General features: G+C 40.2%; 1 protein-coding gene across 1 annotated transcript; it reads left to right on the forward strand.

Moving 5' to 3' along the window:
- The first annotated feature begins 7,990 nt into the window (after positions 1 to 7,990).
- Positions 7,991 to 13,916, forward strand: sall1b (spalt-like transcription factor 1b). Its single transcript, XM_079859562.1, has 3 exons — positions 7,991 to 8,366; positions 9,861 to 13,153; positions 13,296 to 13,916. Exons 1-3 carry the CDS (start codon positions 8,324 to 8,326, stop codon positions 13,668 to 13,670), a joined length of 3,711 nt encoding a protein of 1,236 aa, XP_079715688.1. The 5' UTR covers positions 7,991 to 8,323; the 3' UTR covers positions 13,671 to 13,916.
- Positions 13,917 to 14,815: the final 899 nt, after the last annotated feature.

Below are 14,815 nucleotides of genomic sequence, written 5' to 3' on the forward strand. Positions count from 1 at the left end.
AGCGTTAAGGAAGCCGTGGATGGAGTTTGTTTTCCTGAGCATCAAGGGAGTTGTGTAAGACTGTTGTTCCCTGCATTTCGACGATGATTGTTTTATAAACAAAGCCCAGATCTACGGATTTGCAGATCGTCTAATGCTTAAGGATCGAGCAGTCACAATGATAAAGGTTCGCGGTCGTGCGTTGGAACCGGACGGTGAGTAAAACTGTTTGTTGAACAAATGTCTCTGTGTGTTGTCACTAGCTCGGCGCGTTAGCACAGCTAAGCTCCGCCCACAGGGCCCGCCCCCAGCCGCTCGTTTTTTTCCGGAAAGACTCGGTACAGCCTATATTTCTGTTAAAAATTTAATAAAACAAAATACTTTTTGGAGATATGAAGGATACAATATTGCTCTATAGGTACTCAAGATTAACAGGAGATTGAGTGAAAATGAGCATTTCACCCCCCCCCTTTAAAAACTTTGTACTTTATATTTGTACTTTATATTTTTTCTTCAAGTAAAGATTATATTTTTGGAAAGAAACACAGGCTCATTGCTCTTGTGGCTCATTGGCTCCTGGCTCATTGCTCTTCTGCTTTTGGCATAACCAGGATCTGTCAGAGATCCTTCACCTTCTGAGTCACCAGTCTCAAGCCTCCTCATCCCGAGACCCACCTCCTGATCTTCCACCCAGATCTATGGTCGCTTTACCATCAGAGCCCAGACTACCAGCCCCTGAGCGATTCGAGGGCAGTCCTGAGAGATGCAGAGGTTTCATTACCCAGTGTACACTGGCCTTCCAGCTCCAGCCCAGCAGCTTTCCCACTGAAAGTAGTAGAGTGGCTTACATCATTACACTTCTCACTGGCAAGGTATTGGACTGGGCCTCAGCCTTGTGGGATCAGAAATCTCCACTTACAGCCGACAGTCAAGACTTCATTTCTGAGATGAAGAGAGTTTTCCATCATCCGGCTAGTTGGGGAGATGCGGATCACCGCTTGCTCAGTCTCTCTCAAGGTACCCGGAGTGCAGCGGAGTTTGCTATTGAGTTTTGCACTCTCGCCACAGAGAGTGGATGGGATCAACAAGCTCTGAGAGCTACCTTTCACCATGCCTTATCTCCTGAGCTCAAGGACAAGTTAGCATTCTGAGACTCTGTGCCTGATCTCGAATCCCTCATTGACGTGGCCATCTGGGTAGACCATCATCTCAGAGAACGCCGACAGGAGCGACAGCAGAAGAAAAGATTGCTTGAGTCTACTAGACCTATTAAACTGCCTTCGTCTCCTAGTGCCCCCGAGGAACCCATGCAGCTGGATGGAACTAGGATATCCCAAGCTGAACGCAACCGACGGATGAGAGAGAGAGAGATGCTGTCTCTATTGTGGCAAGCCAGGCCACTTTCGCTTTACATGTCCTGAGTTGTCGGGAAAAGCCAACTCTCGTCCAGGAGGAGGGGGGGCCGGGCGAGAATAGGAATCATCCCCTGCTTGGTGACCTCTAGTTTGACCATCCATGCCACCATCACCCAGGGCATTCAACATCATCAAGTTAGTGCCTTTGTAGACTCTGGGGCCACTGGGAGTTTTATGGACTTTGAGATGGCCAAGAGACTTTCTATTCAGCCTTTGATGCTTCAGAAACCCCTTAACATTACGGCAGTTGATGGCAGTCCTCTGGGTTCAGGACAGGTTAATCATTGTACCCCACCTCTCCAGCTAAAGGTGGGGCAACACCAGGAACAGATACGGTTCTTTTTGATTAATTCTCCTAAGATCCCTCTAATCCTTGATCCACACGTTGACTGATCCCGAGGGATTGTTAGAACCTGGGGAACTAACTGCCGAATCTCAGACATCACCTTCTGCTGTTCCCCCAATCTACTAGAATCATTCCCAGAACCTTCGCCAGATATCTCCATGTGGAGATATGTCTCTGTCCCCGAGACCCTGTCCACGGAAGTCATGGCTGTTCCCAAGATGGAGCCAGCTAAAGCAAGTCTCTAGCTCATCTTCCCGAGTTATCCCAAGTTCCCCTGGAGTATGTGGACCTCTATGAAGTCTTCAGTTAGGACAGAGCTGCCTCACTGCCCCTCATAGACCTTATGATTGCCCTATTTAACTGGTACCTGCTACCTGCCCACCTCATGGAAAGCTCTACTCTCTCTCTGGTCCTGAAAGATTAGTCATGGACAAATACCTCAAAGAAGCTCTGGACAGTGGATTCATCCGGTCTTCCACCTCACTTGCAGGAGCCGTTTTTTCTTTGTTGAAAAGAAGGATGGCAGCCTCCGACCCTGCATAGACTACCGAGGTTCAAACCATATTACCATCAAGAACCGGTACCCTCTTCCCCTCATGACCACGGCTTTTGAGATCCTGCAGGGTGCAACCATATTTACTAAACTGGACCTTCGTAATGCATACCATCTAGTTAGAATCCGTGAGGGAGACGAGTGGAAGACTGCATTCAACACTCTGACGGGCCACTACGAATACCAGGTAATGCCATTCGACCTGGTTAACGCCCCAGCCATCTTCCAGGCCTTTATTAATGCTCTCAGAGAGATGCTGAATATATTTGTGTTTGTTAATCTGGATGACATACTCATATTCTATCTAACTTCAGTGAAGCAGGTACAGCGCTTTCTAGGCATTTCAAATTTTTATAGGATATTCCTTAGAAACTTCAGTTCTGTTGCAGAGCCTCTCTCCGCACTGACTAAGAAGTCGGCCAAACCATTTGTGTGGACCAGCAGAGCTAACCAAGCCTACAATAGATTGAAGCGACTCTTCACATCTGCCCCAATCCTAACTCTCTCTGATCCAGAGATGCCCTTTGTCTTGGAGGTAGTTGCCTCATATGTGGGGGTAGGAGCAGTCCTATCACAGAGGACTAGGAGTGATAACAAGCTTCACCCATGTGCATTTTTCTCTCGTCGGCTTACCCCAACTCAGAGAAATTATGATAATGGGAACAGGGAGCTGCTGGCCATTAAAATGGCATTGGAAGAGTGAGGCATTGGAAGAGTGGAGGCATTGGTTGCAGGGGGCCAAACACCCTTTCCTCATATGGACGGACCACAGAAACATCACTTGCATCTGGAAGGTGAAGAGGTTGAAATCTCAACAAGCTCGTTGGGCCCTCTTTTTTAACCGATTTAACTTCACTCTTTCCTATCGCCCAGGTTCCAAGATTCTCAAACCAGATGCACTCTCGAGACAGTTTGAGCCACAAGAGGGGGAGTCCGTTCCAGAACCCATTCTCCCCACTTCCAGGGTAGTGGCCTCTATCCAGTGGGATATTGAGACGGCTGTCAAGAGGGCCCAACTGCAGCAGCCAAGACCAGGTAATGGCCCTCCTGGGCGCCTCTTTGTCCCTAACTGTCTGGGTTTTGAGGTTTTGTAGTGGGCTCATGCTTCCCTCCCTTCTGGACACCCGGGAACTACCAGAACATGCAAGCTTGTCCAGAGGAAGTTCTGGTGGCCTAAACTGCACAAAGATGTCCGGGCCTTCGTCGCTGCTTGCTCCATTTGTGCCCAGAATAAGGAGCCTAGGACCCACCCTCAAGGCCTGCTGCAGCCACTTCCTATTCCGAGGCGCCCTTGGTCCCACATTTCCTTGGACTTCATCACAGGCTTACCACAGTCTCAATGAAATACGGTAATTCTGGTGGTGGTGGATAGATTTCCAAAGACTTGCGATCTCTTACCTTTGTCCAAGCTCCCCACAGCAAAACAAACAGCAGAACTGTTGATGAGGCATACGTTCTGGATCCACGGATATGGTTTCAGACCGGGGTCCATACTTCACTTCCCGGTTCTGGAAGGCATTCGGCCGGCTCATCGGATCTTCCATCAGCCTGTCTTCCGGCTTCCACCCCCAGTCCAATGGCCAGGCAGAGAGAGTAAATCAAGACATTGAAAGGACATTAAAATGCCCGGTTGCCAACAATCAATCCACATGGAGCTCTCGATTAATCTGGGCTTAATTCGGATATAACACCCTTTACCATTCCTCCCTAGACATGTCTCCTTTTGAATGTCAGTATGATTTCCCAACGTCCCTAACCTTGTTCAGCACTCTGCTCGTTAACCCTCATACCCTTCACCTGTGTCTAGCCCTTTATAAGTCCGTTTGTTCCCTGCCTTTGTGTTCAGTCTTGAGCCTATGTATTCTGTGCTTCAGTGCTCTGTGATCAGTTCTCAAGTTAAGTTTGTTCTTTATTAGGCTATACCGTTTGACCCTTGTCTCTATTTTGTTTCACGGTTTTATGGAAGCTCGGCTTTCCTTGTTTATTTGTACTTTGTATTTTTTCTTATTCATTCGCTTTTGTGTTCAACTGTTGGGGAGTTAGCTCAGTGGTAAACACCTTGCACTTGAGCACTGCAGACCCGGGTTCGATCCCCACCTAAGGCAGCCATGTTATAGTAAAGGTCTTTTTCAGAATAAAAGTTCAACCAGAAAATGGACTGTAATCGGAAAATGATGTTTAAAAGTGTTCAAGGCTTTGAAGAAAACAAAATACATCTGCGGTGGATAATTATGCACATGTAGTGTGTAAATATTGGTGAGAGACAGTGTTGGCATGCTGTGTTTATGTTTTTAGGAAGTGAAGGTATCATTTGTCCATATCAAGTCTGTTGCTAAGGACCCTAGGCTACGGATAACAGTGCTCCCGCACAACCCTTCATATCTAATGACTATAAAACATGACTCATATGAGTGCAGTATAGCACCTGGTGTGCTGCTGTTCACACAAACACATACACCTCTATCACACAAAACCAAAATGACATATGTATTTATGTATTTGTGTGCCGCACGGAAGAACCATGAATCAAAAGATCAGGTGGACAGTAATAGTCATGTTCACGCACCATCAAAGAGCAGGAAAATTCCTCATGTATAAGGTAACTGGCTTAGGTCAACACATCACTGTTCACGGCAACACGAGCTGCGGAGAAGCGACGGGCAAAAATAACTTGTTTACATCACAGTGGCATTTAATAAAATCATGTTTTCTGAAAACAGACAACCATGCAAAATATATCATTAGGCTCACTGAGGCAGCGTGTCTCATTGTCTATTAATGCTTTTGATTATAATGACTTGTTCTGTTTGCAGAGGACGCTGTGAAAACACACTGCAAACTTTTAAGGGTTGAGTGTGTGTGTGTGTGTGTGTGTGTCTCTGTGCGGTTTTAGAGGTGAATGAGTTAATCAAAAGTGGGGTGGAAATAATGAATGTGTCGCCAACTAAAGTCACAACATGCTAAAAATAATTTTAGTATGTATCGCACACTGACTGAGCAGCACTGAATTATAAATGAAATAATTTCCCTTTTACTTTATTTATGAATGAATGAATGAGTTATTTTCCAAAGAACACTGTTTATTTGTGAAGTGAATTGAAATAAAGCACTGAACATAATTAAACCTCAAAATGAATTTTTTATTATTGTTTATTTTATTTTATTTTATTTTTATTTATTTTTTCTCCTGGCCATAGATGACACAAAATTTCATCTCAGCACTTTTGATGAGTGGCTATGCTACTCTAAATATCAACATTTGTGAGATTTAGTCAGCCTTGAGAGTTCTGAGGTTGATTTATCTAATTTTGCGTCTCTGGAAAATAGTGATTTATGACATTTTATTATGTTGAATATCAAAGTTTTTTGTGTGTGTCTATTTGTTAATGAGGTATTTATGCTTTGGGGTTTGTGGAGTAAAAGTTAAGTTTAATTTTGAATTAAAAAGATAAAATTAGACCCTTGGGGTAAGATGAGCCACCCAGAAGGCCCCAAGTGGCACGTGTTGTTATTTTTAAATTGAATAATTATTGTCATTAACAGGGTTATTGTTAAATATCTCCATGAATTATATTGACTTTCAGACATATTTGCTTTCATTAAAACCCACAGGTTAATTGAGTGAAATCATTAAATTTGCAGTAGTGGGTAAGATGGCCTCTTTGAATAATTTAATATTTTGTTCTATAACAACTACATTATCAAATTCTACTTATTTCCCTTAATATCACATTGGCTGGTGCATCATCATCCTGCACATGCTAAACATATATCTAAATATGTCACAATTTAAAAGTAAAACCACATTGTTCTTAAGGAGGGCATCTTCCCCCATCCTCCCCTAACTTTATTTCACAGAACAACTGAGTGAGATTTCAAGACAGTTCTAAATTAGTATTTGCCACTAAAATGACTGGGCAGGTTTGTGTGAGGAAAAGACTAAAATGTGCAATGTTATTTACTGAAAAATGATTAGTTGATTCGGTTTAACATGACTCTTGTCCGAATATGCCTATTTCCGTACTATATAGTAGGTGAAAAACAGCATGTGAGCCAAATCGTATCAATTAATAAATAATAAATAGTATCAAATTAGTAGCGAAAAGTCCCCGGATGACCTTCAGTGAGATTCTGAAGTGCACGTCCACTGGATCATTTTCTATCCCATGAGGCCACAGGAGAGGAGTTATGACTGACGCCGTAGGTCACATGACTGTGACAACATGGCGGATGTACCTCTGAATTTCATTCATACTAACTGCACAAATAGAACATTATTTTGTAATCGGTCACAAAGTAAGTTGCAAACCAAATGTAGTACATGCGATTTCAGACTCAGCAAACTAGTTTAAATGATTTGTTCATGAACTGAACTAATTCGCTTCACCAAAGGTTATCCGTGAATAATATAACGATGAACCTTTGGTCTGTTTCACACACAAAGTTATCAAATGGCTTCAGAAGACTTATAGCGCATCAATCTTGTTGACAACATTTACAAAACGTTTATAGTGATTTTGCATCATTTTTGAAGCTTGAAAGCTTATTTATAGTAATTGCATGTGAAATATCTTCAGATGTGTTTGCTCTGCAGAAGAAAGTCAGTCATATGGGTTTGGAAAGACATGAGGGTGATGATGACAGAGTGTTCATTATTTGGGTAAGGTTCTGGTTAGACCTTTTGTTGCATCCTGGAGGTAATTATAACCCATTATAACCCATTAAAAAAGTTGACATTGAATTTATTACTGCAGAGACAGATTTCCCCGAATTAATACACTAACAAAGCATATCTTAACTACAACCACCATATGTAGCCTGACACTCTTCACACTAAAACACCACGCTTTATAATAAACTCCATAACCTTCATTGTTAAGTCATAACAAAAATGATTTCATTAGGTGTAATGCTTAACAGATGATATGCAAAATACATTACCAAAATATACAATGCATTACTAAGTAATACATTTAATTTAATTTAATTTAATTACTTTGCCCTTGAAAAGTAAAGTAAGGAATTTTTCTTAATTTTTCTGTAGTTTAATTAGCTACTTCTGATGTAATTGCATTAAATACCGTATAGACAAGAACAATTCTATATAAAACAATAGTGGATTTAACATCCAAATTTAACATGTAATGTTAAAATGTTTTTAATGTAACCTTCTCTATTTAAATACTTTGGTCAGTTCAAGAATAATTTATGCAATTTTAAATTATTTATTTTTCATGTCTATCCTTGTATTGTTCGAGCTTGATATGGGATTTAGAACGTAATTAGTAATAAATAATGCAATACTTTTTAAAGAGAGTAATTAGTAGAGTAATCTGGTTACACTGTTAAAGCCTAATTAATTACTTTTTTTAGAGTAACTTACCTAACACTGGAACTATTGATATGTTTAGCACGATGGTGTTTGTAAATGATTTATTAATGAAAGTTATAATATGAATTGTTACCAGGTTAAATCACTGGTTTTCTGTTGCTGGTAGTGAAACTAATCCTTTACATTACCAGCCACTGATTCATGCTCTCACACACGCTTTCATGAGCTCAGTCTAGCCCGAGCTGAAACACACTGACCAATAAGGGTCGTCGAAGGGCGTGGCTGTGAAACGTGTCGGCCAATAGGAATAGCGAAGGGCGGGGCTGAACTCTCCCAACGCTGTCAAAGAATTTCCTCATGGATTTGCGGTCTTTGAGTTGTCATGTTATGAGTTGTGGGAATGTTTAATTTGGATATTGTGATCGACAGTGCGGTGATGTATGAACGACTTTCGTTTTTAACTTATTTAATACTTCTTTGTTGACATCACTGCCTTTAGCACATCCATGTGAGATCATAGCAACTTCATTTCTGCGAACTTATTTCTCAGTTATGATGAATATTATGCAAACAGTAGTGCGGTAGATTTCCCCCGGGCCGGGGCTCACTGACAAGAATGCTTTTGGTTTGACACTGATTAATTTTGATAAAAGTACACTTGTGGATTCTTCAGGAAGAGACACAGGTTTTATTCCAGCATGTCCCGGAGGAAACAGGCTAAGCCACAGTATGTTCTCATCGGTGAGTTTTATATCACTTTCTGAACTTGCAATGCTGATGGAGTTTGATCAAAACGCGCAAATTTAGGAATAGATAGGCTACAACACTTTTAATGTTTCGCACGTGTAACTCTTTTCCCAGGATTCTCAAATTTTATTACAAAACAACATCAGTGTACTACAACTGTTAGTCATTTTGATACCTGTAATATACGATCAATTAATCACTGCATGGACTGGTGTTGAATCAAAGAGTGTCATCTTTACAACTTAGAATAAAAGCAAAATTATGTTTTCATTGTATATAGCTTTAATTTGATGAGGGTGATGATGGTGATGATGGTGATGATGGCTCTATTTACAAATGTTCAAACCAAAAAAAAAAAAAAAAAAACAAGTATGACAAATATTAAAATCTTGTTTTAAAATCATATTAGTCAATATTTAGTTGTGTCCCATATTTTGCACTCAATCCTGTTACTGCATGTTTTTCAACCTATTACAAATTTTACATTCCATACAAAAGTGACACCCATTTGGACGTTACATGGCGTAAAAATACCAAGTAAATTTTATAATTAAATTTCGTTTACACAAATTGTAACTTGAGTGACTTTGTCAAACCACTGAATGGGGCTAGTTTAATTTAGTTAATGTGCAACTCTGTAGCTATCAGTCCTGCTATGCATTCATTTTATTTTATTTTATTTTATTTTGATGTTTATTCAATGTTTATTGCTAGAAAAGAATAACTGTTGACAAAAAAAACCACCTTATTGTTGTACCCTATTAATAGAAGGTTCATGCTGTAAAAAATTTAGTGACCACAGATGAAATTAAATGAAATAAGCATTAAAAACAAATCCTACTAGTTTTATAAACCTTCTTTTCTGAAATTAACTTTTCAAAGTGTTTGCTGGACCTTGTCTGTCTTTCATTTCTAATGCTGAAACACAGACGTCCACAATCTCACACACACACACACACACACACACACACACTACAGGCCAGTTTTGTTACATCTCTTCCCACTGCTGTAAGGTGTTATATTGCTGGCTGTTGCAGACATGTATGAGGTCATCATGAGTGTAATGGATCAAAATGTACTTTTTCATTATATGCAAGTTTTATCATTAAAATGTAAAACAAAACCTGTGAAGCTATCCTAAATATGCACTTGAAACAAAGGTGTTATATTTAATGAATGTCAGTCTGGAAATTCCAATGAAATACATAGTGTATTTAGGAGATATTTACAAGATGCTCAAAATGGCATAAAGTTGTTCTGAAATTTGTGCAGATTTTGCTACATGATCTTTTTTTTTTAATTACTACTTGATAACTATGAAGTTATTCTAACTTAATTTTGGGACAATATCTTGTATTGTTAGGTCTGTTGAGAAGAAAGCTACTGTGTTGTCAATTGCTAAGCTTTAAGTTTACATTGAGTTGCCATCTAAAATGCTCTAATATACTAATTTATGTCTTTTAATTTTTTTTTCTTCTTGAAATACAGATCATATGATGGAGAATGACCCCACTCCAACCCGCGATGTCCATATGTGTCAACAATGCTGTGCTGAGTTTTCCAGTATAACAGACCTCTATCAGCATCAGAAAGACTGTTCAAAAGACCAGTTAGTTCTAATAGTAAGTGAAAACGAAAGCCTAGATTCTCCACCTTCTGGCCTCACAATCAATTCATCATTCTTCAACACTGAGGAGCATTTGAATGGAGTGACAAGTAATGACAGTACGGAGGAACATTGTGACTTTTCTAATGGTAGAGCATCAGTGGATGTTGACGAATCCTTACACATATTTGAAAACCGCAATCATGACATCGCCAAAAAGTCTCATTTACATCATGATAATGAAGACTATGCTGATGGCTTTAGCTCAGCATACTCAGCTGTCCTACCTCAAGAGAGTACCTTACTTGAGTTATGCAAATTATCAGCCATTAATAGCAATGTCTTCATTGAGAACCTAGAAAACACCAAAGTTGCTGTTGCTCAGTTCTCACAGGAAACTACTTTGAATCCAAAGACAAGTTGCAGGAACTCTAGCAACACCAAATTGGCCTCCTCTAGTTTGATTGAGCAGCTGTTATCACTGCAGCAGCAGCAGATGCAGCAATATAAACTAATCGAAGATATTCGACACCAAATAATGCTATTAGTAACCCCAAATTCTGATAAACCTTTGGCCACAAACACCTACAATGGTCTGTTTCAAACCAGTTCACTGAGAAAACTCAGCTCACACCTCTCAGAACAACTCACAACAGCTGCTGGGCTAGTGGAAAACCTTACTGCTAATGCTAAACCGTCTAAACATGTTATTTCACAAAACAACCAAGATGGTTTAAGGGATGAAAAAGGAAACTCCAAAATAACTGAAAAAAATAGGGACGACCCTTTGCCATCAAAGGTTGGTAGTGATCGGTGTAGTAATCAATCTTTGCAAGGAAACACAGTCAGTGATAAAGTTGATGACACAGCTAATTCAAAAACAACTTCACCATCTCCTGCTTCATTTACAGATGGGATTCTAAACAAACTCGAATTGGCCCATAAACAAAACAGCTTTAATATGTTTGAAAACTCCTTGCCTAGTATTGGGGCAATTGTAGAGGACCTGAATGCTTTGACTGCCCTAGCCCAACATAGGAAAGTCAAACCTCTCAATGTGAGTTTATGTGAACACAAGAGGCCATCCGAAGATTGTATATTCAAGCACAAATGCAGGTTCTGTGCCAAAGTATTTGGAAGTGATAGTGCTTTGCAAATACACCTGCGGTCTCACACTGGAGAGCGACCCTACAAATGTAACATATGTGGGAATCGATTTTCCACCCGTGGAAATCTCAAAGTCCATTTCCAACGTCACAAGGAGAAGTATCCTAACATACTAATGAATCCTTATCCGGTTCCAGAGCATTTAGATAATGTCCCAACCAGCACAGGTGTTCCTTACGGCATGTCTCTGCCTCCTGAGAAGCCTGCTCTTAACTGGTTGGATAGTAAACCTTTAGTGGGTAACTCTCTTGGCTTTGTGCTTCCATCATCTTTGCCAGGTCTTCCACCCATCATTAAAAAAGAGGAGGAAGGGGTATCAATAACCAAACCTCATAGTCCTGTTGTCAGTGAGGTGTGTGAGAGAAGTAACGGGCATCAAGAGGGATTTGGCAGTAGCCCTCCTCTAACTTCAAATGAGAAATTTCAAGAGGTTACACAACCCTTGAGTATCGCTACCTTACTAAGATCCTCAGGGGAAGGTTCTAGAGATGACATTGCTATTAATACCTTGGTCAGTACAAGATTAATAACTGAGCTAAAATCAGAGCAGCTAGAAACCAAATTTCTTTTTGGAAGTCTTCCAAATCCCTCTGGAGCATCTGAGACTTCAAAGCTGGAGCAGTTGGTGGAGAACATTGACAAGAAGTCTACTGATCCTAATGAGTGTGGAATCTGCCACCGGGTTCTTAGCTGTCAAAGTGCCCTTAAAATGCATTACCGCACCCACACCGGAGAAAGGCCATTCAAATGCAGGGTGTGTGGACGGGCTTTTACAACTAAGGGCAATCTCAAGACACACTATAGCATTCATCGTTCCATGCCAACTCTTAGAATACAGCATTCTTGCCCCATATGCCAAGAAAAGTTTACAAATGCATTGGTTTTACAGCAGCATATCCACATGCATATGGGTGGTCACATCCCTAACATCCCACTGCATGATAGTGAAGAACCCATGGACCAGGACACTGACTCTGTAGATGGTAGGACCTTGGAAGTGGATACCTTTCCCAATGAGAACATAGAAATGATGGAAGGTGTATCCGATTCAAAATACCAAGACTCTTCACCAGAAAGTCTATGTTCTTCAACTGCTTCTTCTGTGTTTACCAGAGCAACTGGATCAGAAAGTCAGATTACAGTTTCAAATGTTGAGAATTCGTCAAACATCAATAAGTTGACTATGGGGAATGGATCAGTGGATAGAGACTGTTTAACCCAGAGATCATCTTCACTAAACAGGGATCATGAGAGTTTAAGGAGGAGGATTTTGGCCATCACTGAGACGAACCCCTCCTGGAACCCATCCTGCCCCAATGACTGTGCTTATGAAATGACTGACAGAAACCTGAAATCTGCTGAATCAAACAACTCAAGCCTACAGCCTAGTCTTACAGTGTCTAGTTTACTTGACGGAACATCTGGAGATATACCAAACGATAGCTTGACCATGATTTTACCCTTCAATGAGCGGGGATCCCTAAAAAGCAATGTTTGTGATATTTGCAACAAGACATTTGCCTGTCAAAGTGCTTTGGACATTCACTATAGAAGTCACACCAAAGAGCGCCCATTCATCTGCACTGCGTGCAACAGAGGGTTCTCAACCAAAGGTAACCTTAAACAGCACATGCTTACCCACCAGATGCGAGACTTACCTTCACAGCTGTTTGAGCCAGCAAATCAGATCCTGATTTTTCCTCCAAACCAGTTTCTACCCTCCATGGAACCAATCATTCCGTCAAAAAGAGTTGAACACAATGGGCTCATTAAAAAAGATCCAAAAGATTCACCCACAGGTATAGTTAGCTCAACAGCTTCCACATTACCTCTACTCTCCACAGCAACACCACTTCGACGAACAGCTAAACAGCACTTCTGCCACACTTGTGGGAAGACCTTCTCTTCTTCAAGTGCGCTGCAGATTCATGAAAGAACCCACACTGGTGAGAAACCCTTTGCCTGCAACATATGTGGACGTGCATTTACCACTAAAGGAAATTTGAAGGTACACCATTCCAAGGTTGTTAAAGGTGTTCCATCACTGATTGCCAGTTTGTATTTTGTTGCTTTTATGGAAACAGTTGTATTATCCCAGATACCTTATGACCAACTATCTACTTGCCATTTCCATCCTGTTTTCCATCTAGGTTCATATGGGAACTCACATGTGGAGCAGTTCTCCAGCCAGACGAGGTCGCAGGCTTGATGCTCCACTCCTTAGATCCAATTCTGAGCGATTTCAAGACGCTCCCCCAAAAGATGTTGTGGATAAAGTGCGTAACGGGGACTCCGTAGGTGTCTGGAGCCAGTATACCTCTCTCACTAGTGGTTTGAGTATGAGGACCAATGAAATACCTGTTATTCAAAATGGTGCCATACCTCACCTGTCGATTTCTGCTGGGCATCTGGAAAACTTACAACTCAACAGAGCTTTACCTTGGCTTGAGAGATTGAGCGAAAATGGTGCAACGTTTCATTTCCGGAAATTGGTTGAAGATAATAAAACAACAGTGACTGATTGAATTTCGTCTTTTAGGATGCAAACCCATAATTTAAATGTGATGCAATTTCATAGGTGTGCTGTTTCATTGGGGATTTTTGTACAAGTGTACCCTATGTAGTTACATTATTAAAGATTCTGCTGTAGGTTAATGTTGCCTATATAGTCTGGGTAGATTTTCACAACTGAAGTAGTGTTGATTGTATTGTATAAATTAATTTGATGCTATTTTGTTGTTTTGCTGAGGAAGATTATAACTATTGTTAATATGCAGCTATGATTTATTATTTTTTATTATTTAGCATTTAAGTTTTTAAATAATTGAAGGTGTCCATGCATCACATTTGCTAAACACTTGGTTGTAATAGGTTTTGTAATGAGGTACATTTGTATTTAATGGAGAAATGAATCCCTATTTCTTTATCAAAAACTATTTATCAATCCCTGTTTCACATTAATATCATTTGTGCTTGAATTGAGTGTTCTTTTTATACTTACAGTTTTTGCATTGTTAATGTAAACAACACTAAAAATACTAAAACAATTTTTATTTTTGTATTGTTTTAAAACACACTCTGTACATTGAAATTGTTACATTGGAGGAACTGTTATGTATGACGTTAGTTCATGTTGTGGCATCATGTCTTGAATGTTATGGCAACTGCAAGTTCTCAAAGCCATTTTTTCCATTTTAACTGTCATTTGGCTTATACAAAGCACAATCATTTCACTTCCCATTTGATTAATAAAAGGAGTGTGCTTTTGAAATGACTCATTATATTTTACTCATTATAAGTTGTACCATATGAGTGTGTATACCTTCAAGCACCTGTCTCTTCCAGTGATTTACTTTTAACAAAGAAATGATTCTTCCCCTACTTCCACACACAAGCAGAATTCATGCCCTTTCTCTACTGATAAAAATCTAGGTCACCTTGTCCTCTGCATTTACATTTCAATAAACTTACCAATAATAACACATTGTGTTAATACGCAATGATCTTTGCCAATGGAAGATGATACTTCTTCAACCAAATAGAATAATAGAGGCCATTCATGGAGCAGGTTCGACTCATCAGCTCTACCTCATGTCTGTAAAGCACACGGACAGATGGTCAGCAATGGTTTAGCGTTTCTTGTGTGTATGTCTGTTTGATAGGTGATAAA

The sequence above is a fragment of the Squalius cephalus genome (assembly GCF_949319135.1).
Source record: "Squalius cephalus genome assembly, chromosome: 23".
Taxonomy (NCBI): Eukaryota; Metazoa; Chordata; class Actinopteri; order Cypriniformes; family Leuciscidae; genus Squalius; species Squalius cephalus.

Bases quoted from the DNA above. Each gene is read 5' to 3' on its own strand.
- sall1b (XM_079859562.1), top strand. From the start codon at position 8,324: ATGTCCCGGAGGAAACAGGCTAAGCCACAGTATGTTCTCATCG. The intron at 8,367-9,860 runs GTGAGTTTTATA...CTTGAAATACAG, and splicing joins GCCACAGTATGTTCTCATCG to ATCATATGATGGAGAATGAC. The intron at 13,154-13,295 runs GTACACCATTCC...TTTTCCATCTAG, and splicing joins CCACTAAAGGAAATTTGAAG to GTTCATATGGGAACTCACAT.